Source organism: Mustela erminea, chromosome 7, assembly GCF_009829155.1.
Source record: "Mustela erminea isolate mMusErm1 chromosome 7, mMusErm1.Pri, whole genome shotgun sequence".
In the NCBI taxonomy this organism is placed as follows: Eukaryota; Metazoa; Chordata; class Mammalia; order Carnivora; family Mustelidae; genus Mustela; species Mustela erminea.
This window is the reverse complement of record NC_045620.1, coordinates 91,889,279-91,916,477: the sequence shown is the minus strand read 5'-3', so window position 1 is coordinate 91,916,477 and position 27,199 is coordinate 91,889,279. Positions and strand designations below refer to the sequence as shown.

The window sequence follows — 27,199 nt, the reverse complement described above, 5'->3', positions numbered from 1 at the left end:
TTCATGGCATCTAGCTAAGAGTTGCTCGCCCACAGGATTGCTTGAATTTTAAAATCTTAACAGAGTAACCACATAACTTATTGCCCAAACTGGAAAGCTTTTGAGAATGAAAGAGGGCAGTACTAACAATGAAGCCAAGACAAGTGGGCAGACAGTGACTGTCCAAGGCAAATTGAGATGCAAGTTCAACCCCAGTCTTAAGGACAATCACATTTAATTTCAGGGCAGAGATGAATGTGCTGAGTCCAGTAAATAAATACATTGCTGCCTTTGTCCACTGCCCAAGCTTCTCCTCTAAATGGAAAATTTTTTAATAGCACATTTCTCCAATGCTATTTTCTCTAAAAATCTATCCTTTGGAATCCAGTTTCAGCCTCTAAACTGAAGTGTATAAGAAGCATTCGTTTATTTTCTAACAATCTCCATCTGTATTTTGAGCCCCCATTTTAAAAAGGTGCTGTCTTTTTAAATCCCTGTCCGTTCCAGTTTCCATTTGGGGGGTCAGAGTGGGGTGGGGTGCTAGACTATTAGGGACTTACAAAGGCCCCTACCCTTGACATCATCTATCCTTGTCTCATCTGTTCTTGTTTGTTGGTATCTGTAGGTCCCAGTGGAGCACCAAGTCTCCCTCCATGTCTTTGTGCCACCTCGGGGGAGGGGGAGGGGACAGCCTTGATCATCATAACCATCTTCTCCCATACTTCAGTCTAGGTTTGCTCAGGAGTCTTTCTTTTCTTTCTTTCTTTCTTTCTTTTTTCTTTTTTTTTAAGATTTCATTCATTTATTTGACAGACAGAGATCACGAGCAGGCAGAGAGAGAGGAGAAAGCAGGCTTTCCGAGGAGCAGAGAGCCGGATGTGGGGCTCGATCCTAGGACCCTGGGATCATGACCTGAGCTGAAGGCAGAGGCTTTAACCCACTGAGCCACCCAGGCACCCCCAGGAGTCTTTTCAATTGCGCTGAGGGAAGAGGCTCCTTTTATCTCTTTTTTCTGCTTTCATGTGCCTTCCCTGAGGCAAAGCATGGAATGGTCTGGCTGTTTAAATGGGAGGCAGGAAAGGAAGTAAAGAAAATACCAGGCCGTTATTCACTCACTCATTCATTCATTCATTCATCAGTACAGACACTGGCTAATCATTCAGAATATTATTTTGCAAGGTGTATATGAAGGCCTCATATAAGATGTGCTTTGTTTTAACTATTATGATATAGTTTTCTGTATCTTTTAGGAAAGCCTCCCTAACCCCATCCCCCAGGCTAGTTCAGACATTTACCAGCTGTGGGTGAACTTGGGCAAGTTATTTTATTCTCTCACAGCTTTAATTTCCTTATCTATAAATGCAGATAACAGTAGTTCATATTAATTAAGTGCTTGGCACTTACCAGGCACTATTCCAAATCATCTCATTTAATCCTAAGCAGAAACTCATGAGACACATACTATTATTCCCATTTCACAGATAAGGAAACCAAGTCTCAGGGTTTTAAGTATCCTGTCCAGAGTCATGTGACCTCCTGCTCTTAACCACTGCTTTTATAAAGCTCTTTGCCCAGATCCTAACACATAGTAAAAGCTCTGTAAATTCTAAGCTAATACCTTAACCATGACTATTTGTCATATTTTAAATGTATATATATTTATAAATATTTAACATATATCTCTATTCAATTTTCCCATTCAGGAATATGTTACCTTATTTTATGCTTTTTAGCAAAATTTTTTCTTACATTCTCATATAAAATATGCATTTCTAGGCAAGTTTGATTTGAGGCGAGTTTATTTCTAGATGTTTTAGGAATTTTGTCACTATTGAAAATGAAATCTTTCTCCCTATTATATCTTTTCATCAGACAGTGTATATTGTCTCCAGATTCTTGTTAATGAATCAGTCACCATCCAGAAGCCCCCAGAGGAGTGGCTTTCCCTCTCATTTTAGGCTGACAGCATGAAAATCACTTGACCCACATGGTGAAACACAGTCCAATAGGGAATGAGGGACAGGGTGAGGAATGGCTTTCCAGGGTGGCTTAGGTTGATTGATGGATCACTGTCCCCAGGCTCAGGAAGTACAGCCTGGGGGAAGGGAGAAGGGTTTGCTCCAAGCAAAGACTCTCCTGGAGCCCAAGGGATGGATTCCCAAGCACCCACAGTTCCTCTGTGGCCTCAGTGATTCGTAATTGAACTTGTCAGATGATGACTCCAGTGGCAGCTCTGTCAAGGGCTAAGCTTGCCACATTGGGAGTGGGGCTTGCTTACAAAAAGGGACTGCTCATTTTTAAGGATGGAGTCCTTAATATTCTCTTTTGCCAACCTCCACCCAGGGCCTTGAGAGGGCAGCAGAGAGCAGATGCAGAGGAGAGAAAAGGTCCTGTTCCAGGCCTGCAGAGGGATTTGGTCTCCCGACCTCCACAGAACAGGCATGGTGTGAACTTCCTGGGAGTATGCTAATGATAATATTACTAGCTGCTAGTTATTATTTTGTGTGCCAGACATTGACCTAAGATTTTATATACATGGATTCAGTCAGTTCTTGTAATAACCACTGAGGTAGGTATGATTTCCATTTTTCAGCTGAGGACATTGAAGAAAAAAATAGGTGACTTGCTCAACATCCCAAAGTTTGTGGAGTGAGGATTCGAACCAACCGTTCATAAGCCTCTATTATAGGTGTCAGGGATACCTCAGCGAACAAGACTAAGTCTCTGCCAGATCAGAGGAAGAGAAAGTAATGAAGGAACAAACAAATACATAATGTGGTTTTGGATAGAAATGCCATATAGTCCAATAAGGCAGAGTTAAAGACTAGAGAGGGGCATTTTGGATAGGCTTGTCAGGGAGGACTTTCTTAGGTATTTGGCATCAGAAATCTGGGTACATGAGAGACCTGAAGGTGGGGGAGGCAGTAAGTGCGAAGGTGCCGAGGTGGGAATGAGCTTGGGATGTTGGAAGAGCAGCAGGACGTGCAGTGTGGTTTGTGCAGAGTGAGCCGAGGTCTGTGCTATTGCAGGCCACAGGCCACAGCAGTGCCTGGGGGGTAGATGGAGCTGCAGAAGGAGAGAACCCACCCACCACATAACGCGAGCCTGGCCTCCTCAGGGTTCTCAGTTTCCCTTTAAGATATCTCTCAGCTTTTCTTGCCTTCTCATACAGTCTTGACATGCCACAGTATGTTCCCTCCTCAACCCTGGATACAGTTCAAAAGCAGCTAAAGTGGAAAAGAATCTGGGGCAGCCAGTCTTGTACCACCCGCCAAAGCTTGGCACAAACAATCTGAGAGACAAAAATCACGCATACTGGCATGAGGCTTGCCAGCTTGTGGAAAACCTGCTGTGGGCAAAAGTTTTAGGGAATCCTGCTGGGCACCCAAATAATCCTTATTCCCAACAACGCAGGGGTAGGAAGTTCATTTTTCTTTCATGGGACGTCACTCCCAGTGTCAGATCTGCCTAAAACCTGCCATCTTTTAAACCCGGGGCGGGGGGGTTTCAGGTGGCACTGAACCAGACGATGGAAGGGAACCTGTCCCTGTGGAGTAACCATCTCTGTGTGCCAGGTCTCCAAAGGAAACAGAGGCCCAGAGGTCCAAAGCTGCAAATTACTAAGAATCTTTGCCCTTCCTTCCTCCTTGTAGCATCCTGGTGATTGGGGCGGGCCCATATGGAGTACTCTTTTGGCCTGGATTTTGGTTTCTAGAACCAGAGGGGTCTGAGCAGTCGAATCCAGGATTCTTGACCTTGGCACTTTTGATAGTCTGTGGGGCTTCTTGTACATTGTAGGATGTTAGCAGCATCTCTGGCCTCTACCCACTAGAGGCCAGTAGGACTCTCATCCCAGTGTTAAGAACCAGAAATATGTCCAGTCATTGCCAAACCTCCCCTTGGGGAGGAAATACTTCTGACTAAGAACCCTTTGGGTCCAATCTTCTCCCTTGCTCCTAAGTCAATGCATGAGTCTCAGCCATTACCACTCTGGTGGTGAGGAAGGACTGAAAGCCCTCAAGTGTTTGTCCCCATGCTTAATGCCGGCTGGGCAAACCATTCCCCTTAGCAGTAAGCTAAGTGAGCTTAGTGAGCGAGGCCATAGGTAAGGGAGAGGAGAGAAATGGGACGGCCAGATATTCCTTCAACATTTTTTACTCACAAAACTAAACCATGGGGAAGGCCAGAGGTAGAGCTGGCCATAGGTACCACCACTGGGTACATGAGAGACCTGAAGGTGGGGTCTGTCTCTCTCCATTCTGTCTGTCTCTCCAATCTGTCTCTTAGTCACACACACACACACACACACACACACACACACACACACACTTCCACCCCTCTTGGTCTTGGCTCTTTTCTCTCCCCCTGAATACAGGCTTTCTCCAGAGACAAAAGAGAGCTCAGTACAGGAGGAGAAGGGTAGCAGTGGGGCTGATTTAGACCAAAAGATTGGCAGGGCAGGAACAAGACATTGTGTGTGTCAATGAAGGGAGAGTGAAGTAACTCTTCATGGGGTCTAGACCAGAATAGGGGCAAACGAAGCCATGTAGGGCTGGTGGAGGGGGGAAGAGGAAAATGTCTGGAGAGTAGAGGTCTTCATCGGGTTGAAAAGCAGGAAAGAAGAGAGGCAGAAATCAGGAAGTTGTCCACTAAAATCTCAACCTTCTGCCCAGCTTCACAAATACTTGTTCTACTCCAGAGACATAGACTTGTAGAATCACAGGATGTTAAAGCTTGAAGGAAATTTAGAGACCGTTTCGTCCAACCAACTCTATGAGGCTCTTTCATTAATTCATCAGCACTGGGATTTGAGGAAGGTACTTGCTTACAATCTTTCCCTCTATGCTTGGAATCAAATGAGAAATAATAAGACACAGAAGTCCCATAGGTAGAAGTCAAAATAACTTTGTAACAGGTAAAGCTGATTGGAGAATTTGTCTCAGAATGTAGGCCCACAATCAGGCTTCCTAATTTTTTCCACCAGAATTAAGCTTGTTTACCCAACACTGGAGGGCTCCCTACCTGCAGGGTGAGAAACTGCCCCAAAAGTTTGCTGTGAAGAGAGGAGAGGAGCCCAACTTGGATTTTCTCTGAAGCAGGCAGTTCTCAGACGGATCTGAGCCATGGCACATGCCCACTGTATTCTCCCAAATGTTTCGATTGCCTGAGTCACTCTTCCTCCACTGGGTGAAATTGAGTGAGGGGGTAGAGAGGTAAGTGAGTACTCCTTTTGAGACTTTAGAAAGATAGAAGCTACTATGTTATAGGGAATGGTAAAGGGTTTAGAGGGAGAGGGATGAGTTTCCCCTAACAAGACCATTTAAGTGCCAACTCTACTTCAAGGAAACTAGAATCCAGAGAGGTGAAGTGATTACCTTAAGACTGTACACCTCTGGGGATAGAATGAGGTTCTTCAGACTTCTAACGCCATGGCTTTCCCATTTCATACTTGTCATCCCAGGGGGTCAGCTTCATCTAGAGTCATCAGCCTGAGTCAGTACCAAGAATCTCCTACTCTCATTCAGGGCGCCTTTTTGCCCCTCCCCCATCACCACCTCCATCTGCCCCTCATCACCTCCATCCTCACCTCCACCACCTCCACTGATGCCTCTACGATGTCCCTCTATGCCCAGCTACTGGAACACCACTGCTACTGTTCCCCCTACCACTTCTCCCTTGACCATTTCTACCGTCATTACAACTATCCCCCTTTTGGTTAGCAGGCAACCAGCACAGACCGTTTGGGTACAGAAGTAGATGTGATCTAGAAGGCTGCTCAGATGGCTCTGGTCTTGAGAAGTCTTCAGGGTCTTTGAGGTCAAATATCTCTCCAGCTCCTGGTGTCCCCTAATCCCTCCAGAAAAATCATCTCAGAGTGTTTTAAGTGATAGAGATATAGAAACATAAGTGCACATCTTTATATAAATGCCTTTTTTTTTAACAGATTCATTTATTTACTTTAGAGAAAGAGTACGCATGAGTGAGAAGGGGGGATAGGGCACAGGGGGAGGGAGAGGGACAAGCAGACTCCATGCTGAGCACAGAGTCCCACTTGGGGCTCAATCCCAGGACCCTGAGATCACACCCTGAGCCGAAAGCAGGAGTTGGATGCTGGGCTGAGCTACCCAGGAGCCCCCATATAAACTCTTTGACTATAAGTACAATTTCTAAGCCATGGCCTAATCTGACAGCTGCAGATTAAGGCACCTGCAATGTGATAAGATTCATTACTGGCATCTCAGCAGTTCTCCAAGCTCTAATGATCTAAGGGTTAAAGTTATTCAAGTGAGCTGTAATTTGGGGTGCCAGCCAGCTGGGGTCCCCCAGTACACCATACCAAACCCAGGCCTCTGCAAGCTCCTGGAAGTGCTGCCACCGATCTGTAAAATGGGTGACCTTGGGGTGTGGGGTGGTGCTTGATCATCCCTAAGGTCTCTTCCCTCTCTAACACCCATTCAAGACAGAATCCAAAAAGGACTTAGGATAGAAATAATGTAGGGAGATAAACAAGCATCTAAAAACCAAGGCTAAGTTAAAATCCAAGAAGAAATTTAGAGCAAAGTTGTCTGCCTACAATTATGGCCGGCTCTGTTCAGACCCTGCTCTACCCTGGTCTGTCAGGCGAGCAAGCATTGGTCCCTTGCCCTGCAGGAGTGTCCCTTCCCCCACCCTGGTCACATGGCTGGCCGCCACTGAGCCCCACAAGTCAATCTCCAGTGCCCCAAATACAGTTCAGTCTGGAAATCACAGAGCGTCCTTCTTGCCACCTAACAGCACCAGAGCAAGTGACACCAGCCTTCCTGAGATTTGGATCCTGGTTTCCAGTGCTAAGAGTGTGAAGGTAAGTTTGCAGCTTGGAGTTTCAGAGAGAGTAGACAAAACTATACAGATAAAGAAAAATGTGCTTGACAATGTGAACGGAGTATTTGAGAGTGAGCTTCACACACACAGAGAAGGAGAATACCACGAAAGTTGAATAAATCCTCCAAATGAGCATTGGATATTTGCCTTTTCTTTAAAAAAAAAAAAAAATTATCCTGTGTCAGTGACCCTGTTGTCTTGAGTTCACTGGTTTGGGGCATAGACCCTCACACCAGATTAACTGAAATGATATGAAATGCACTCTTTCTGACACCTTGGCAATTTAGTTCATTTTTCTTATCATCTGATGGAACTGAGAATCTTTTTCCTCTAGGCAAGGCACATTTCTGTTGCCGTTGTGAAATTTACAAGACTGGCTGAAAATTTTATGGGAAATAAGCAAGAGCACTGAGATTTGCTTCTTCCCCCAGAAAACTATGGGAAAATAGATTACATCTGTTGATGTAACATCTCAGGATAGAAACTAAATAATGGCTAGCCTCCTTTCATTACACATTTCTGTTGTTAGATTTAGATACTGCACCTGTTTTTGCTACTGGTGGTTTGCTAGGGGATATTTTGTTTGCTTGTTTTCTCTTCCTCTTCTGGGGCACGCATGGGTGAGGTCTGCAGGGCCCAGAGGCAATGAATAAACTATCGCTGGGAAGGTGGCCTTTCTCTAATTTCTAAGCTTAGTCTTTAAGGCCCTCATGACCCCACATCATTTTTGTCAATTCAGCTCACAAAATCATCCCAGGTGAGCTCTCCAGGAGGTCCTTTTTTGAAATGCTTTGAGCTGTCTACGGAGTTCACTGGATACTACATTAGGCTGGTCCTGTTTTTAAGTATAATGTCAAATGGCTTAAAAGATGGGATGGGAGGGAAAGCTCCTAAAAGGCTGACTGATGCTTGTGGCACAACCTTTTTTCTACTTAGTTTTCCCCCCAGACATATGGGTGTCTAATCTTAAGGATTTATTGCCATATTTTGCCCTTCTTCCCTAATAATCTATTTTGTTCTGTTTGTTTCCAGTGTCTAGAGCAAATATCTGGAACAAAGTGGATTCGTTGGACTGAACTGATGTGCCTCTGTGGCCAGGGGCTTGGGGAGGGAGCAGTGTTAAATGGCCCATGATTCAATCACCAGGGTTTTGATAGTCAAAATGCTTGTATGCCCATCAGGTTGGCTGTGTCACCACCTCCTTGCTGCAGCAGACATGAAGGCTGCTTGGGCAGGGACCCTGTGTCTCTGTTCCCTGGTGTGGCACTCTAGTGCTTAGCCTCATGGTGTTAGGGCATTGATTCTGTCAGTACGGTTTGCACTCTCAGGGATCCACAGTGGGAGTCAGGCTGGTGGCAGGGGCAATAAAGTGGAATGGGTCCCTGGTGATTCAGGACAGAAAAGAATTTGGTCTGATCCCTCACTGTAAAGCCATACTCACCCCCAGGGTCTAAAGATGGATGGGAGAATAATGAGGAGTGAGTGCAGCAGTGGAAGGGCTGGTGTAGGAAAAACTGCTCTTACAAGTTCATTGCTTTGCTATATGCCAAAGGCTGGTTTGTTGCTAATAAATTTCTCTGGCAATATACTGTAGTGGACGGTTGTACTGGTTAATATTCTTGGGAATCACCTGAAGCTAGCCGAAGAGAAAAGATGAGTTTATTATAATGCCATCGGGAGGTCTTGGAGATGGGAATTCAGCTAGACCTCAGGAAGGGCCTAGAACTCAGAAGTCTATGGCTTCTTCCAGACCTCACTGTCTCTTATGTCTTCACGTCTGTCTTTCCTTTTCCAACCCCCTACCTCCTTTCGTTTTCTCCCTTTCTCTTTCTCTGCCTGTGTTTCTTCCTGGGGTTGGAGAATCAGAGAGAATCCCATTTCAATCTTAGCTCTGCCTGTGACACAGGGTAACTTTCTTAATTCTTTGAATCTCCATTTCCTTATCTGTAAAATGGGGGTGAAAATTATGCACCTCACTGAATTTTAATCAGGAGTAAATGAGAGTATGAAAGCAAGATATCTGACATTCAATTAATATACATTATACAAAATGGTAGAGATAGAAATTCTGTTTCAAGAGGTAGGTCACTTTTGTAAATTTTTGCAATGAGCCGTGTAGCTGCTGATTAGAATAGTTCATCCAAACACTTTGCAAATGGTTAGCACTCTGCTTGAGTTGTTTCAAATGAATGATTTCCATTGAAGATGTTCTGGGGCAGCCTGGGTTCTTCTCGTACTTCTGCATCCTCCTTGAAGGGACCTTCTCTCAAGTTGTGAGGAGGTAGGACCTGCAGAGGAGGTGAGGAAGGAATGGTCTGAGCTAGTGCAGAACTGGGAGGTATGCATCTACCCAAATATGAACTACATTAAATCTCCGTGCTTCTATAGTTCCATGAGGTTTTCATCTGTTTGTCATTTTTGCATTTACTTTTGTTTGATTTCCAATCTGAAAATCCATAGTACTTCAGATATGAAAGAATACGTTTTTAAAACATGCTGGAAAATCCCATTTCATTTCTATTAGTCAGGTCAGTTCAGAATTAACTGACTCAGGGAGTTACAGTGTTACTAGTACTCTGCTTTTTTACTTTTCTTGGATATTTCCCTCCCTGTGTCAAGCAACATTGTAGCACCCAAGCTTACTGGCTTCCCCTGGAACCAATCTCTGTGATGGGGGAATGGGGAGTGTTTGATTGGCTAGGCTGGACCACATGGCCTTTCCTGTTGTGGTTGAGGAGATATGGGGTGAGCCCCATCTAAAAGATTTGGAGGTGGTTCCATATGGGAAAAGACGTTACTCTGCTTGTCTCTACTCAAGCTTGAGGAGGGAGGGTTGAGGAAGATACCGACTCCCGGAAAATCACCAATCAATTGGAGCTACCAGTGCGTCATCGCTAAGCTTACCAGTTCACAGTGCCCAGTTTGAAAGCAAAGACGTGATCTTGTTATGCATGTGAAGCTCGTGTAAACTAAGTTCCATGCATGGTGATTCAGTTTAATAGAAAATATAAATAGGAGTTATTTCCTTAAAGCAGCCATTCTCAATGTGTGGTCCCTGGATCAGCATCTTCAGCATCAAGTGGAAACTTGTAGAGAACACAAACTTTCAGCCTACAGCTCAGATCCACAGAATCAGTAACTCTTGAGTGGAGCTCAGAAATCCAGGTTTTAATGCACCCTCCAGAAGACTCTGACACATGCATACCTTTGAGTACTCTTGCAAACCACTTCTGAATATTTAAACATGATACACTTTGAACAAATGGATTTAATTCTGGATTATCAGGGGGATAAAATTATCCATTAAGTGGGAGTATACGTGTCATATTAAATTATTTGCCTTAAAATGTTTTTTAAAAAATGTAACCATAATTAAAAATAAAGTAATACAGTAAGAGCTTATAACAAAAAAACAACAAAACTCCATTCTAGCTTTCTAAATACTCCACTGTTCCATCTTCCAAAGATGGTCCTCCAAAGGACCACCTGGAATTCTTCAGCTTTTTCTGTTGGCTACCTACAACCCTCTAATAATATATACAGATTATTTATATATATATATATGTATCTCCTGCTATTTATCAGAGTTGGATATTAGCCACCTATAGGTAAATAATTATCTTATACCACACCCATCTCTTCTCCCTTCTCCCAATGTAGATATATATTGTTTTTTGTTAATTCAAAAATCAATGTTTATATTCTTATGACTGTGTACCATAACCACATTTTATTTCTTGGAATACTAATTTTTTTCCTGGTATTTCTAGTTGCCTTTCTTTGCATTTTCTATCTTTGTCTCTGTCTTAAATTGTTCCAAATTCTCAAGAAGTATATCAGATCTCCGGCATTTCATCTTTTCCTTGGGTGGCTCCTTCTGAAATGTCATTTTTAACTCTTCTGAGGAGAGACTAGGGCTGTGGCACAGCAGCCATCTAGCGACCTCCCTTCATTTTTCTTCAGCTTGGAGCCCTCTCTTGGATCCCATTGTCTTCCCCTTCTTGATTCATTGTGGTAACATACTTAAGTAACTTCATAAGAAGTTACAAGAGAGAAGTAAAATGATTTCTTGCATATGTGAAGATGTCTTCTACCCTCTCTTGCCTAGAAGTTTGCCTGAGTAGAGAATGCTAGGTTAGAAATCATTGTCCCTCAGAATTTAGGATGCATTGCTCTGTTGTCTTCTTTATCCAAGTTGCTGATGAGAAATCAGATAGTCTTTTATTCATTTGTAGGTGAGCTGTTTCTGTTTATTTCATTCTATAAGTTTTAAGGATTTCCTTTTTTCTTGACATTTATTTAGTGTTCTAAAATTTCACAATGACATATCAAAGTGTGAGGATTTTTCCCACCAGTCATTCTTTGTGCAGGGTACTCACTTGGCCATTTTGAGACTGTTATATCATAGTGGTGGGGAGTTCTCTTATTTCTTTAAAAAAAAACTCATTTAACAATTTTTAATAATAAAATACTTCAAACTTGTATATCACTGTCCTGAATTAACAGATGTTAACATTTTATCATTTTTGCTTCATTTCCATCTATATCTATCCAAAATATTAAAGAAAAAGCTAACACATCAAGATTAAACCTTACCTTTCCTCAGAAGTAACCTGGAGATAATGTGTCTCATTCCTCTGGGCAATTTTCTGCTATTGCTTGTAATGTAGCAATAAACCATAAAATTAAAGACAATGTTTTGAAGTTTTATATAAATAATGCCACTTTGTTTCTGTATCTTTATAACTTTATGCTTTTTTAACTTCTTTTTAAAAAGATTTTATGTATTTATTTGACAGAGAGACAGTGAGAAAGGGAACACAAGCAGGGCGGTGGGAGGAGGAGAAGCAGGCCCTCCCGCTGAGAGGGAAGCCTGACTCGGGGCTCGATCCCAGGACCCTGGGATCCTGACCTGAGCCAAAGGCAGATGCTTAACTGACTAAGCTACCCAGGCGCCCCTGTTTTTTTCTATTTCTTATGTTTTTGAGATTTATACATGTTAATATGCAGAAATCTAGTTCATTCATTTCAGCTCCCCATAGTATTCATTATGTATCAGTTAGGAAGGCCTTTATTTTTATATAATCTTTATTTTATTTATAGGTCTTTATTTCTTCTTCTTCTTCTTATTTTTTAAGTAGGCTTCACACCCTGTATGGAGCCTAACACAGGGCCTGAATTCAGAACCCCAATATCAAGATATGAGGTGAGATCAAGAGTTGGATGCTTAACTGACTGAGCCACCCAGGCATTCCTGGAAAGGTCTTCAGCTAAAAGCAACATAAAACTTGGCTAGCAATTTAAATATACAAAGTAGATTTCTTTTCATGTAATAGGAAGCCCAGAGATAAGCAGTCTGGAGCTCAGTGACATTATCAGGAACCAAGATTTTTTCTAGGCTTCTGCTTTGTCCTCAGCCTGAGCCTTAGCTCTTCATACTTGTCACCTTATTGTTGCAAGAGGACTGCTTCATGTATAAGTCTCACGTCCAAGGTCTGTGCAGGAAAGTAGGGAGGGTAATTGGCCAAATGTGCATTCCAGAAGGGTCTGTCACTTTTTATTAGGGAAATTAAAGCTTTCCTGGAAGTCCTACTGAATGGACTTCCTCTTAAATCTCACTGGCTTGATGGGGTACATGACTACTTCTAAGATCAGTTACTGGTCAAAGGCCATATGATTACCAGGGATAATTTAGACAGATCTAATTCATGCCTGGAGTTGGGGAAGGTGTCTACAGCATGAAGGGCCATGTGTCTCTATTTGAACAGAACAGGCTAGACAAGGAGGGAATTGGTGTTGGAAAGTGTAGCAAACACTGTTACATGACCACTCAGTGCCCATTCCCCCTGTTTTCTCCTTACAACAGAACCCAATCTTTTTTTTCAAATGTGTTATTTTTTTGGAGGGAGGCAGTTTAGTACTTTATTTATTTGCGCGCACATGCGCGTGCAAGATAGAGAGAGTGCGCAAGTGGGGGAGGGGAAGAGGGAGAAGCAGACTCCCTGCTCAGCCCCAACATGGGGCTCGGTCCCTGAGATCGTGACCTGAGCTGAAGGCAGATGCTTAACTGACTGAGCCACCCAGGCACCCCCAGAACCCAATCTTATTTGCCCAGTAAATACAGTCGCAGAGTCTTTTGTCCTATGACACAGGTGTGGTTTTGAGTAACAGAAAAGTTAACTATAGTATTTAAACAAATAGTGTTTTAACTGTTCTCCTTAACAAGAAACCCAAGTGTGGGCTGTCCAGTGCTGTAGAATGACTCAGTGAAGACATTAAAGATCCAGGATTCTTCCTCCCCTTGTATTCACAGTTAGCATGTAGCCTCCATTTCCATGATGACAAGAGAGCTGCTGTACTTCCAGGCATCGAGTCTATGCTCATCTTGACAGAGGTGAGATAGTTAGCCAGTTTTGGTTCAAGTATATTCCAAATGTTGCATGGGACTTATATTAAAAACCATTAATTGTATATATAAAACTCAGATTTAACTGGGAAAACTCTATTTTTATTTGCTAAATCTGGCAACTTTATCCAGGAAGGCAGAGGAAGGATAAATGGAGATGCTTTCTTCTGCAGAGGCTTCATCCAGGAAGGGAATCTTCTCCTAGGCTCTTTCTCTTTAGAGATTGCTCTATCTCTTTAGAGATATCTCTTCAGAGATTGCTGAGGGGCATTTGGAGGAAGTGATTATTTTTAGTCAGCCACATTGCTGTCCTGAATAAAATCAGAGCAGAAAGGGGGATGGACATCTAGCAGTTTCCTCTACAGGTGTCTTACAACCCCCGTCTCCCTGACAAATCCTCATCTCTCCAAATAGTTACATCCAATGTAGAAATTCAAAGTATTTGATTTCCCATATGGCATTGACACTGAGCAGTGGGAATGAATACCTGAACACCAGCCACAAACAGCAACATATGCATAATAATGCACAGTGGTGGGATACCAAGCCTGCTTATATCCCAGTTTTGGGTTATATATTCATTTTTATTTATTATGACTGCATAAATGTCGCTGCATATGTTGCTCACATTTGAGATACATAGTGTTCAGTGGTCACTTTTCCTTTCCATGACTCTTTATTCTTGGAAGAATCTTAGTATCCTCTCAAAACAGTGAAACACATCCAGATAATTGATCAGTTTCAGGTTTTTCTCTGAGAACCCGTGCAGAGCCTGATCTAAGATGAACCCACTGCTCTCTGGATTGCTATACAGCTTCTTTCCAGGGCCTCCTGTGCTAGTCTTTTGTGGTGAATCCCATTTTCTAGATGCTCTATTCCTTCCTTAGATGCTCTTCCATCTTGCTGGAGTTCTTCCTTCAACCACTTCCTGAAAAAAGTGCATAAGCAGTAAAATTTTAAGACTTGTCTAAAAATACTTTTTCTACCCTCACATTTGATATTTTAGTTAGGACTAGAAATCAAGGTTGGAAATAATTTTTTCTCACTTTTGGAGGCATAACTCCACTGTCTTACAGCTTCCATTGTGTCTGGATGCCAGTTCTCACATCTGATTCTTTGTAGGTGACTTATTTCCTTCTTCTGGAAGGGTTTGTTTGTTTGTTTGTTTGTTTTTTTAAATAGAGTTTATTTATTTATTTGACAGATCAGAAGTAGGCAGAGAGTCAGGCAGAGAGAGAGGAGGAAGCAGGCTCCCTGCTGATGTGGGGCTCTATCCCAGGACCCTGGGATCATGACCTGAGCTGAAGGCAGAGGGTTAACCCACTAAGCCACCCAGGCTTCCCTTCTGGAAGGTTTTTAAGGTCTTCTCTTTATATGTAATATTCTAACACTTTGTAATGTCACTTGGAGTGGATTTTGTTTTAAATTCATTTTCCTGGGCTCTCAGTAAGTTCTTTCCACAGGAAATTCAAATCCATCAGTTTTGGGAAATATTCTTAAGTCCTTGATAATTTCCCCTCCATTATTTTTTTCTGGCTTCTCTTTGGGGACTTCTCTTGCTTTGATGTTAGACCACTGGATTGGTCCTCTGATTTCCTTGCCTTTTCCCGACTGCTTAAAAAATTACTCATATCTGTGCTCTATTATCTCACATATTTTTTCCAACTTCATATTCTAATTCTTTTACTGAAATTTTTCTTCTAACATATCTTTAATTTTCAAGAGTTCTTTCTTTTTTTATTTTTTAAGATTTTATTTATTTATTTGACAGAGAGAGACACCGTGAGAGAAGGAATACAAGCAGGGGGAATGGGAGAGGGATAAGCAGGCTTCCCCCCAAAACCCCCCCAAGCAGGGAGCCCGATATGGGGCTCGAACCCGGGACACTGGGATCATGTTCTGAGCTGAAGGCAGAGACTTAACCCATTGAGCCACCCAGGCGCCCCCAAGAGTTATTTCTTATTCTTTAAAAGTCTCAGGCTTGTAGCATTCTACTTTTCTTTTTGTCATGGATACAAGGTCTTTTCTAGTCTACTCAGATATGTGAATTATATGCTTTTTAAATGGTTCTTCGGCTGCCGACATTGCTCCTGTTTCCTTGGACTTCCTCTCCTCTTGCTTGTTTTGGTCTCTGTCATTCTGGCAATTCTTGGCTGGCCATGACTTTGGAGTGGAGCTGCCCAATAGCAGTTTGATAGGCTGGACTTATTGAATGATAGACTCATGGTGGGCAGTTGGGTGGAGCCTTGACCATTTGTTAGAGGTCCCCAAAATGTCAGGATCTGTAAATCCTCCAGTCTCCCACGTGGAGTGTGTAAACCTCATTAGTGTTCTAGCAGTCAAGTAGGCAGAGGGCTGAGTGGCTAACTGCCCTTGCTTAATTCCTCTCCCTACCCCTCAATGAAATGACTCCTTCTTGTCCTTAGTTATCCAGAGGTCTGCGGGTTTAACCCCTCCATATTCTAGAAGGAGGTGCATTCTAAGAGACTGGAGCCTAGGAAAGAGGATCTGAAGGTTAAATGGGCTCCTTAGGAAGATTTTCAACAAACTCTTCTGCTTTTAGTACGACCCTGTATTCTGGTCTTTAGATATATCTACTGCCTCCAATTTCCTTTTTTTCTACTTTTGAAAACCATTTTGTATCAGTTAGAGACTATCTAATCCTTGAAGATTCAGATAAAACATTTTTTTAAAAACTGTCTTCTCCTGGTGTTTATCTTTCCTTTCACGATGGGAAAAAAAAATTCAGACACAAAAAAATAGAAAAAAATGATAATCGTTTTGTACCTATAATCCAGCTTCAGAAATTATCCATGGGACATGGGAAAGACTGCTTGTAGTGACTTACCCATAAATTTTTCAGTTAATGGTTATTGGTTAGTTGAGGTTTTCTAATTCTTTTTTTTCCCTTTATTTTTAATATTTATTTATTTATTTATTTATTTATTTTTATTATGTTATGTTAATCACCATAAAATACATAATCAGTTTCTGATGCAGTGTTCCAGGATTCATTGTTTATGTACAACCTCCAGTGCTCCATATAATATGAGCCCTCCTTAATACCCACCACAAGGCTCACCCATCCCCCCCACCCCCTCCCCTCTAAAACCCTCAGTTTGTTTCTCAGAGTCCACAGTCTCTTGTGCTTTGGCCCAATTCACTTTTCCTTTCCTTCTCCTAATGTCCTCCATGTTATCTCCTATGTTCTAATTCTTTTAAAGTCAATTTTGGTCACTTCTATTATTTTCCTAATAAAATATCCATTTATCAGCCTCATGGCTAAGAACTTAAATTCCAGAAACAGATTGTCTGGGTCTGAATCTCTGTTCCTCCATTTGGGCAGTCAGTTAAGCTCTTGTGCCTCAGTTTACTCACCTGTAAAATGAGTAATGGGCACCTGGGTGGCTCAGTTACTAAGTGTCTGCTTTCAGCTCTGGTCATGATCCCAGGGTCCTAGGATCAAGCCCTGGTTTGGGCTCCCTGTTCCACAGGAAGCCTGCTTCTCCCTCTCCCACTCCCCCTGCTGTGTTCCCTCTCTTGCTGTGTCTCTCTCTGTCAAATAAATAAATAAAATCTTAAAAAAAAAAAGTCACACATGCAGAGCATTTAAAGTAGTTCCTGGCACATAGAAATGGTAATTATTATTATTGCCCAAACTAAAATGTATTGGCATGAAGTTTTTCATGGCATTCACTTTTAATTTTTAAATTCTCTACTATATTTTTAGTTATGTTGCTTTTTTTACTCCCAATATTGTTTACTTATGAACATTCTTTTCTGCTTGATTAGCTTTGCACAGTTTGCCTATTTTAAGAATCTTTTCAAATAATTGCCTTTGGGTTTGTTAACCATCTATTCTCATTTCTATTTCATTTTTTTTTGTTTTTTTTATTTTATAGTTACATTTTCTACTTTCTTTAGCTTTTCTCTTGTTTCACCGCCCCCCCTCGCCAGGTTCTTCAGTTGAATGCTTATCACATTTATTTTCCTTCTTTCCTCCCTCCCTCCACTCCTTCCTTCTCTGTTTCCTCAAAATATATTGCAACCCACAAGTTTCAATATTTTGTAGTTGTAATTGTTGAGTTCTAAATATTTAATAATTTCTATGTGGTTTCCTGTTAAACCCATGAGTAGAAATTACTTTTAGTTTCTAAAGTTTTATGTGTATATACATATATTTATATACATTTATTATATATATATGAATATCTTACATCTTACATACCCACACACACATATATATGTATATATACATCCTTACTGTGGGAGTATGATACAGTTTCTTTGAAATTTACTAAGTCTTACCTGTGATCTAGATATGTGCTTTCTATAAGTGTTCAATTTATACTTGAAAAAGAGATCTGTTCTCTATTTGTTAGAGATAGTATTTGAGCTTCTTCAATTTGTTTACAATTTGTTCTTTTGCCTTAATTTTTTCATCTGCTTTAGGGTCTCCTACTATGGGTGGGGATTTGGCCATTTCCACTCAAAATCCTACCTTTTTGTGTTGTATATGTATTGAGACTGTGTTCATCTTTCATAGTGATGAAGGTGGAAGAAGAGAAGACTGGGGTAGGGAAGCTGGACCCTGCTAACTACAGGAGGAGATGTCAGGATCAGGAAGGTAAGGTCATCTTGAGAACTTGATGCAAATCCTAGGATGGTCTGCCAGTTTCTTAAATATCCTTATAACACCCCTCCAGTGGGAAGATCTAGAGAGCTGGTCCCTTTCCCTGGCCCACCCATGGTGTCTTCTCTGGACCCAATGGCACCAGGCTATGTCTTAAAGAGACCACATCATGGGGCCGAAGACAGGAAACTGGCATTTTGTTTCTGTGAATTAGGGCATAGCATCCCCAACACAAAATTAAACTTACCTAATTTTACAATATCTACAAACTATACAAGATGCCACCATTACACAGATTCTAAAAATAGCAGCTCAAACTACTGCAAGAAGATATTGAATGGGGGTATCTATTGTCCAAAAATTGCTGATGCAGAGGTATTAAGTTCCTACACTCTACAGAGAAGCAACCACAGGACTTATGAAGAGGCAACCAGACAGGCCACCGCCCTGCCACTGCCCCAGCCCCACTTGGAGGGAAACACCAATCTCGCTGCCCAGCTGGATGCTTGCTGAGCTGTAAAATGTGTAGACCCATTCTGGAGCTGTCAATGGAGAAGAATGCAGCTGAGGAGTTCCTAGGAGAACTTGGCACAGTCCTGAGCCAAACTGCAAGATGTTCACAGGGAGTGGAGAGGTCCTGCAGAGTGAAGGAGGAAGCTTGGGAGAGGGCTAGCCGTTCTGCACAGTTCACCAGCTACACAACGACACTCTGATGATTATGATGGAAGCCAGGGGAAAAAAAAGGGACAAGTTAGATCCAGGGAAAAAAAGTATAATACTTTCCTGATAGCTATCTTCCCTGATTTCTCCAATAAGTATATTCTTCATATGTGTAGCCCTTACAATTTTCTAATCAAGTTCCCATATACCATCTTATTCTGTCTTCTCAAAAACCTTGCCCAGATAGTAGAGAAGGGATTTCATTTCCACCTTACAGGTAAGGACACTGAGTTCTTGAGAGGCAGATGTCCATGGCCGTGGAGCAAGTGATGAACAAGCCAGGGACCATCCAAGGCAGGTGACTCTTGGCAGAGGCCTTTCTGATATACCAGCTGTTTCTCATTTCTGTTCCTGACCTCAACAGTGGAAACTAGGAATTCATCTGCTAAGCCCTTAGATTAAAACTACTTACCTCTTACTGGTGTCCATGGATTACTCAAATTACAGCTTGCTTAAGAAATGGTAGAACTGAGCAAGGGAAGTCATGCCATACTGGAGGGAGATGGGGGAAGGAAGGAGGAGCACCAATCATTCTGATATTGGTCCACTAGAAAGTAAGGCTGTACTTCATAAAAATCTCCACCTCACATTCTTGGTTACAGCCAAGAAAGACTGGAGGTTCAGAAGAGTGAGCAGTGAGGTATGCTGGGGTGAGCTGGGCTCTAAAAAGATTTGGACACTGACATCCTGGCAAACTCACTTTCCCATACCTATGAATGATTCAGAGTCTTTTCACCAGAGTAGACACTCAACCTATCTTGAAAGGGCTTAGTTAGATATGCTTCTCCAAGGTTCAGCTTGATGTGGTTTCTGTGTGACATCTGTAGTCAATGGATGCCCAGACATTAGGATCTACATTTCAGGAGTTTGAGCCAAGAGGCAGACCTCCCCTCCAAAGAAAATAAAATCAAGTTAAGGTAGATCTTGATGTAAGAACACAGAGTTTAATTTCCTGTTCTACAGCAGCTTTCAAATCTCATTTGCCATCCATGGGCTTCAAAAATACAGTAGTCCCCCACTTACCTGTGATTTCACTCTCTTCAGTTTTAGTTACCCATATTCAATCAAGGTCTGGAAGCAGATTCTTTTTCTGACACATCATCTGAAGGTCAGTAGTAGCCCAACACTATGTCACAGTTCCTATGTCATTTATCTTACCTCATCTCATCACATAGACATTTTATCATCTCATATCATTACAAGTAAAAAGGTGAATACAGTACAATAGGATATCTTGAGAGAGAGAGAGAGAGAGCTCATTAACATAACTTTTATTATAAAATATTATTATAATTATTCTATTTTATTATTACTTATTATTGTTAATCTCTTACTGTGCCTAATTTATAAATTAAATTTGATCATCGGTACGTATGTGCAGGAAAAAGCATGGTATATGTAGAGTTCAGTGCTATGTGCACTTTCAGGCATCCTCTAGGGAACCTGAAACATATCCTCTGTGGAAAGGAGGAACTACAATAATATTTTTTGGCCATCCTGCTCTTTGGAAAATCATCACCATGGAATTCCAGACTCCAAGTTATCCTAAAAGAGTGGTTCCCAAACATTTTTGCTGCAGTTCACATAAGCAGAGAAAAAATATCTTCCCACTCATATACCCCACCCATTCTCATTTCACCTCAAAAAGAAGAAAAAAAGGAAAGAGAACAAAGTGTAAAGGCCAAAAGAGGAAAGTAACTTGCGTATTCAGGAAGAGGATGGATGAGTAGGTAAAGCACAGGGAATTTTTAGGCTGGTGAAACTATTCTGTATGATACTGTAATGGTAGATGTAGGCATTTTTCAAAACCCATAGAACTATACAACACTAAAAGTGAAACTTCATGTAAACAATAGACTAGAGTTAATCATAATACATCAATATTGGTTTATTAATTGTAACAAACGTTCCACCCTAATGCAAGTTGTTAATAATAGGGTAATCTATTCATAGCAATAAATGCCTACATTAAGAAAAAAGAAAGAGCCCAAGTAAACAACCTAACTTTATACCTCAAGGAACTAGAAAAAGAACAAACTAAGCCCAGAGTTAGTAGAGGGAGGAAACAACAAAGATCTGAGAAGAAATAAGTAAAATAGAGACTAAAAAGACAATAGAAAAGATCAATGAAACTAAGAACTGGTTTTTGAAAAGACAAACAAAATAGACAAATCTTGAGTTAGATTTATCAAGGGGAAAAAAGAGGATACTCAAATAAAATTAGAAATGAAAGAAAAGACATTAAAATTGAAAGCACAGAAATATAAAAATAAAAAGAGAACACTTCCAATTTCATTTTATGACACTAGTATTACCTGGATATAAAAAACAGACTAGGACACTACAAGAAAAAAAATTACATACCAATATCTCTGATGACCAAAGGTGTAAAAATACTCAACAAAATATTACAAAACTAAATTCAACAATACATTAAAAGGGTCTTGCCCCATGATCAAGTAGGATTTATTTCAGGAGTGCAGGGATGGTTCAACACCTGTAAATCAATCAATGTGATATACCCCCCATTAATAAAATGAAGGATAAAGATAATAGATGCAGAATGTATATTTGACAAAATTCAATATCTATTCCTTATCAAAAATCTCAACAAACTGAGTCTAGAGGGAATGTACCTCAACATAACAAAGGCCATATATGACAAACCCACAGCTAACATCTTACTCAACAATGAAAAGCTGAAAGTTTTTCCTCTAAGATCAGGAAAAATATCAAGATGCCCACCCTCCCCACTTTTATTTAGCATTGTTGAATAAACATTGTACTGGAAGTCCTATCCAGAGTAATTAGTCAAGAAAAAGAAATAAAAGACTTTCAAATCAGAAAGGAAGAAGTAAAACTTTCTATTTGCAGATGATGTGATATTATATATGGCAAACCCTAAAGAGTCCACCAAAAAACTGTTAGAACTAATAAATTCGGTAAAGTTACAGGATACAAAATCAATATACAAAAATTAATACAAAAGGGTACACTTCTATATACTAATAATGAACTGTCAGAAGGAGAAATTAAGAAAACAATTCTATTTATAATTGCCACAAAAAGAATGAAATAAACAGGAATAAATAAACTTAACAAGGGAGGTGAAAGACTTGTGCACTGAAAATTTTAAGACATTGATGAAAGAAATTGAAGAAGACACAAAGGAATGGAAAGGTATTCCATGCTCATGGATTGGATGAATTAATATTTTTAAAGTGTCCAGGCTACCCTAAGCAATCTACAGATTCAATCTAATTCCTATAAAAATTTCAATGATGTTTTTCACAGCAATAGAATAAATAATTCTAAAATTTTTATGGAACCATGAAGAACCTTCAATAGCCAGAGTGATCTTGCAAAAGAACAAAGCTGGAGGCATCATGCTTTCTGATTCAAAAGATATTACAAAGCTGTATTAATCAAGACAGTATAGTGTTGGTATAAAAACAGACACATAGATCAATGGAGAAGAAGAGAGAGCCCAGAAATATACCCACATTTTTAAGTTCAGGTAATTTATGATGAAGGAATCAAGAATATACAGTGGGGAAAGGATGATCTCTCTTATGAGAAAACTGGACAGCCACATGCATAAGAATAAAACTGGACCACTATCTTACAACACAAACACACAGACACACACACAGACACACACACACACACACACACACACACACACAATTCAAAATGGATGACAGTCTGATATACGACCTGATACAACAAAATTTCAAGAAGAAAACACAAAGTGTTCGCTCTTTGACAGTCTTGACAATGACAGAGAAGACAAATACTGTATGATCCTATTTATATGTGGAATCTAAAGAACCAAATTCAAAGAAACAGAGAACAGATTAGTGGTTGCCAGAGGCAGGGGTTTGGAGGTGGGCAAAAGGGTGAAAGAAGTAAAAAAACCAAACTTCCAGTTATAAGATAAATAAATTCTGGGGATGGAATGTACGGCAAGGTAAGTATAGTTAGCAATCTGTATTGTATATTTGAAAGTTGCCAAGAGAGTAGATTCTAAAAGTTCTCAACACAAGAAAAAAAGTACAGCTATGTGGGGTGATGGATGTTAACTAGACTTCTTATGGCAATCATCTTGCAATATATACATCTATCAAATTAGTATGTTGTATACCTTGAACTAATACAATGTTATACCTCATTAATATATATTATATTGTATAATTGAGGTATAATTATACCTCAATAAAAATAATAGGAGATCTGTTTGTGGAGCAGGGGTCTGGTGGCAGTAGGACAGAAGACTAATTTCCTGTGTACTATCTGCTCAATTATTCTGTATATATAAAACTAAATCTATTGATTATTTTAAAAACTGTTGACCAGTTGAAGCCAACACTGATGAAACACTGATAGCAGAATGTCCATCCTGAGACCTGAGAGAGTTACAGCTACTTTTTGTGTGCAAAGACCCAGTGGGGCTTTACAGACCAACCAGGCTTCTTAGTGGAATTCGAAATTAAGGTTCTTCATGAGTCTAGTTCTTGAAAATTCTAGTATACAAAACCAGCTTTGAGAAGTCCGAGTAACTCCCTTTTCTGTTAAGTAGTTTATGTAGTCTTTCATTACGAGTAAAAGTGGCCCTTGATGGAAATGCATACAGCCCTCCCAAAGAGGGGGGTTGGCGTTTTGGACTAAATCTGTGAGTCACTGAGGGACTCTCTCAGGCCATGTGTCATAAGCCTTATGCAGTTATTGCCATTCTGGACAAGCAAGAACAGAGTGATGGGAGTTCTGCTCATTCTAATTGAGTTCTAACTACAGCACGAAGGGTATCATTTCCAGCAACGGCTGAGTTGTTCAGAAATGGGGTTCTGTCAAACCCAAGACTTGGGGCAGTGGCCCTGGCCAGGAACTCCATGTCTTCCATTCTGCTTTGGTGGCCCTAGCTCTTTGTAACTGGAGGATAGTAAGGAGAAATGCCCATTTTCAGTAATCTTTGCCTCCCCCCTCTTTTGTGCTCTGCCCACAGACTGCCGCTCCATCCACATTGGGCTTTCAGTCCCCAGTTACCCTCAAAGGAAAAGAGACACCCAGGGACGTCTTCCAGGCCTACAAAAGGTCTGCTGGGGCCTGCGGCCAGACAAGCCACCACAGGAACTGACTGGCGTGGGCAGCAGGGGAAGCAGCCGGAATAGCAACATGCATCATGTCAGCAGGACTCGTGAGTTCTTGAAGGGCACATTTCAGGGGAGCCATCTGCTGGGGAGCCCAGACAGGGTGATAGATTGGGGAGATTCTCTGGAGACTCAGTGATGTCCCACTGGGGTCAGGGCTCTTACCACCCGTGCTATGCCACCCCTGCAGACCAACCTCCCTGCCCAGGGATACATTTAGCCAGGCTGAGCCCTGTCTCTCTCTGGTGACTTGGAGACCTCTGCTCTGAGCTCCCCCAAGCTGTTTTCATGGCTTAATTATTTTCCTCATTTCCAAATTCTTAGGGGCCATACAGCTCTTGCTAACGACAAACATGACTTGGCAGGAGACACTGTGCTCCATAAACTGAATTCCACATCACGTTACCTCCACCCTCTTTCCTCACCTAAGCTTGAAGGAACAGTACAGAATTGTCTAGGCACTGGCATGGTGGCTTGCAGACCCCTGGAAAGCTCTCTCCCAGACTAGCAAATCCCCTGAGGCCTTCTGCTGCTACTGCAGATATCAGTTTTGGGCTAATTAAAAATCAGTCTTTTGTTCCTTCCTGTGGAAAGAAAAGTATCAATCTTAAGAGAAGTGAAAAGACTCGAGTCCTGAGAGCCCAACTATGACATTTCATTCTTTTGAGAATTTGCTGTTTCTAGGGACATGATTTCACCTCAGCAGATCCTAAATCTGCCTAATAAATTATATTTGATTGGTCTCTATTATATATTTCTCCTGTCCTAAGCAAGGAAAAATTAGTTATTTTACTGTCTAAACCTTCAAAGGAATGTCAGAGGCAGTGACAGTGTCTCAGCATCCCTGTAGGAAGAGATCTGACTCACACGCTCCCAAAGGACACCTTAGTCACCCACAATCTTGCAGCTGCCCTGAACAACTGCTCTCCTTGGCATCAAGTCTACCAAGTCCTGTGGCTTTTCTAGAATAAATGTGTCTAAGTGGGAGATGGGTTGATGGAAATCCTTTGGCGCTGTCTAGCATAAGAGATGAGTGCTGATGAAACCATGCATGTGCACATGGACCAGCTCAGGGCTGGGAACATCAGAGACCCAAAGGAGAGCCAGCCTTTTGGGAAGAGTTCCTGCTCCCCATGTTAGATCTGAATGCCTCATCCTCCCCTTCTGAGGCATTCTCCTATAACCCTACCACCTCCCCCACATTTAGGGATGAGTTCCCCTTGTAAAATTGAGTATGCTGGGTCACTCCTGAGGCAGAGAAGAAACAAATAACATGGTAGGTGTGTGGTAGACACTTAATAGATGTTGGCTTAACTAATACACATTAACCCAATATGAGAGTGAGGATCCCAGATCTTTTTCCTCTGCAAGAGGATATTGGTTTGGTTTGGCTATGTTCATTGGCATCAAGGGCTTATGAGATCCTTCTCGTGGAAGGGGTGTGAAAAATCATTAAGGTCTTCTACTTGCCTGGTCACTACTAAACTCTGGGGTCACTGAAAGATCAAAACTGTCTCAAGATGAGCAGTAAAGGAGAGAAAGGCTGTTTTCCAGCCAGGCATTTAAGCCTCATATTGAGCCTCATTCCAAGGCCTTAGGATCAAGGATATATTTCCTGTGGCCTTCCATTCTCATTTCTGATGAGGAAGGAGCAAGGGTTGGGACAGAACACATATTTGTCTCTAAAGCATCTCCTCCATGAAGGGTTCCTGAAACAGGCAATTTCCAGCATAGGTGCAAGGACAGTTGGGGTTCTTTTAGACTTTGAAGCTTTGAAACGGGGTAGCTTGCTTGCCTTTGTGTACCTATAAATTTGTGTCTTGGAAGGATACGACTTGGAGAGAGAAGGGGGAAAGGAAGACAGAAAAGGAGAAAGAATGAGGATCATTCTAGACCTTATATGCCCCCTTTGGGGTGAGGGGCAGGCAGGAAAGCAAATTAAAATGTATTTCCCAAAAGAATCATGTATTTTCTCTCTCTTCTTGTCCTTTGACACTTTAAAACCTGGATCTCCTGGAATTATCAACATATACAATATTCCCTCGCCAGCCATGAGGGCTATTCTAAAAACAAACAAAAAATCCCATTAGAAGAGAATCCTGAGTTAGTGACCTTAAGACCTGGAGGGGTAATTGGGGCTGAGGGTCCAAGTTTGCAAGTGAACCAGTGAAAGTCCTAATAAATGGAAAGTTTTCATAACCTATGCACCAACCAAGTTTACCTGATTCCTGGAGAATTAGCTAAAGTGGATTCCAGTCTCTCTGGCCTCATCCTAGGGGACGTCCATGTCTTTGCTGAAATTGCTGTGCATTCCCAGGAGCTGCTAATCTCAGCCTCACCCTGGCTCCAAGTCTTTTCCCTGTGTCATATATATATATATATATATATATATATATATATTTTTTTTTTTTTTTTTTTTTTTTTTTTAATATTTAATTTGTTTGACACAGAGAGAGCACAAGCAGGGGTGAGAGGCAGAGGGAGAGGGAGAAGCACGCTTCCTGCTCAGCAGGGAGACGGATGCAGGGCTCAATCCCTGGGATCATGACTGAGGTGAAGGCAGACGCTTAACTGACTGAGCCATCCAGGGCCCCCATCTCCCTGTGTTTCATGTCCTATACCTGTCCTCTGCCTTCACCTCCTGGCCAGCTCAGGCATGGAGTTCAGACCTTCTTTGGTTTCCCCAGAATTGGTCGCATATAGCATACACGTTGAGTGGCAGGCTTTGCCAGAGGTTCAGAACTAAGTTTAATGTCGTAGAGATACACAATTTTTAAAATGAGATACAAGATATCCCTGTTCTTAAAAATCCTCTGGCCATGGGAAATTTCCCACAGGGCATTTTTCTCTGCAGTTCCAGCCTCCCACTATATTTTGGTACCATATCTGCCCAGGCCCTGTCCCCTCCCAAGTTCCCTCACATCTCCTTGCTTTCAGCTAAGTCCCCTCCACAGACACACCCCCCCACACACACACCAGTCCCCTCACTTTTCAGTCACAGCATTTTCTCTTCTTGCCCCTCCTTGGCTCAGGGCCCATTTTCGCACAGCTGAGACCACATAGTGGGTTAACCTAAACACAAAGACCATCTTCAGCAGCCTCAAAGACCTGAAAGAGGCTTGACGCTTCCTTCTCCCTTTCTTTCTCCCCTCCGGCCTCTACAGGCCAGGTCAGGATTCCATGTGTGACTTGGGCCCCACATCCCTGATGGCATAAGCAGGAGAAGTAGCAATCGTCTGCTTTGATTTTATATAACAGTTTCTTCACTTAACTGCATTTATAGTCACTAAAACAAAACAGTAAAACCCACATGCTAGTTGAAGACTATGGGTAACATCTCACACACCTTAAATGGTGAATAATGGATATGATACAATCAATTGCTTCTTACTATTTTGGCTCCCCAGAAATATCAGAACCTCCTTGTAAAAGGTCCCAGGCAGATGAGTGTCA

The 27,199-nt window shown here is 41.5% G+C and overlaps 1 protein-coding gene across 6 annotated transcripts in view; it reads left to right on the top strand.

The window, feature by feature from the left end:
- SLC4A5 (solute carrier family 4 member 5) overlaps window positions 1-27,199 on the top strand; it is a 105,941-nt gene that overhangs the window by 6,185 nt on the left and 72,557 nt on the right. For 5 of the 6 annotated variants that reach the window (XM_032352498.1, XM_032352503.1, XM_032352500.1 and 2 more), the window contains 2 exons: window positions 17,793-17,873; window positions 23,602-23,793. In XM_032352498.1, the coding sequence (XP_032208389.1) occupies window positions 17,793-17,873; window positions 23,602-23,793 (273 nt within the window). Of the gene's footprint in view, window positions 1-11,981; window positions 12,047-17,792; window positions 17,874-23,601; window positions 23,794-27,199 lie in introns of all 6 variants that reach the window. The other variant, XM_032352504.1, reaches the window with a different exon arrangement.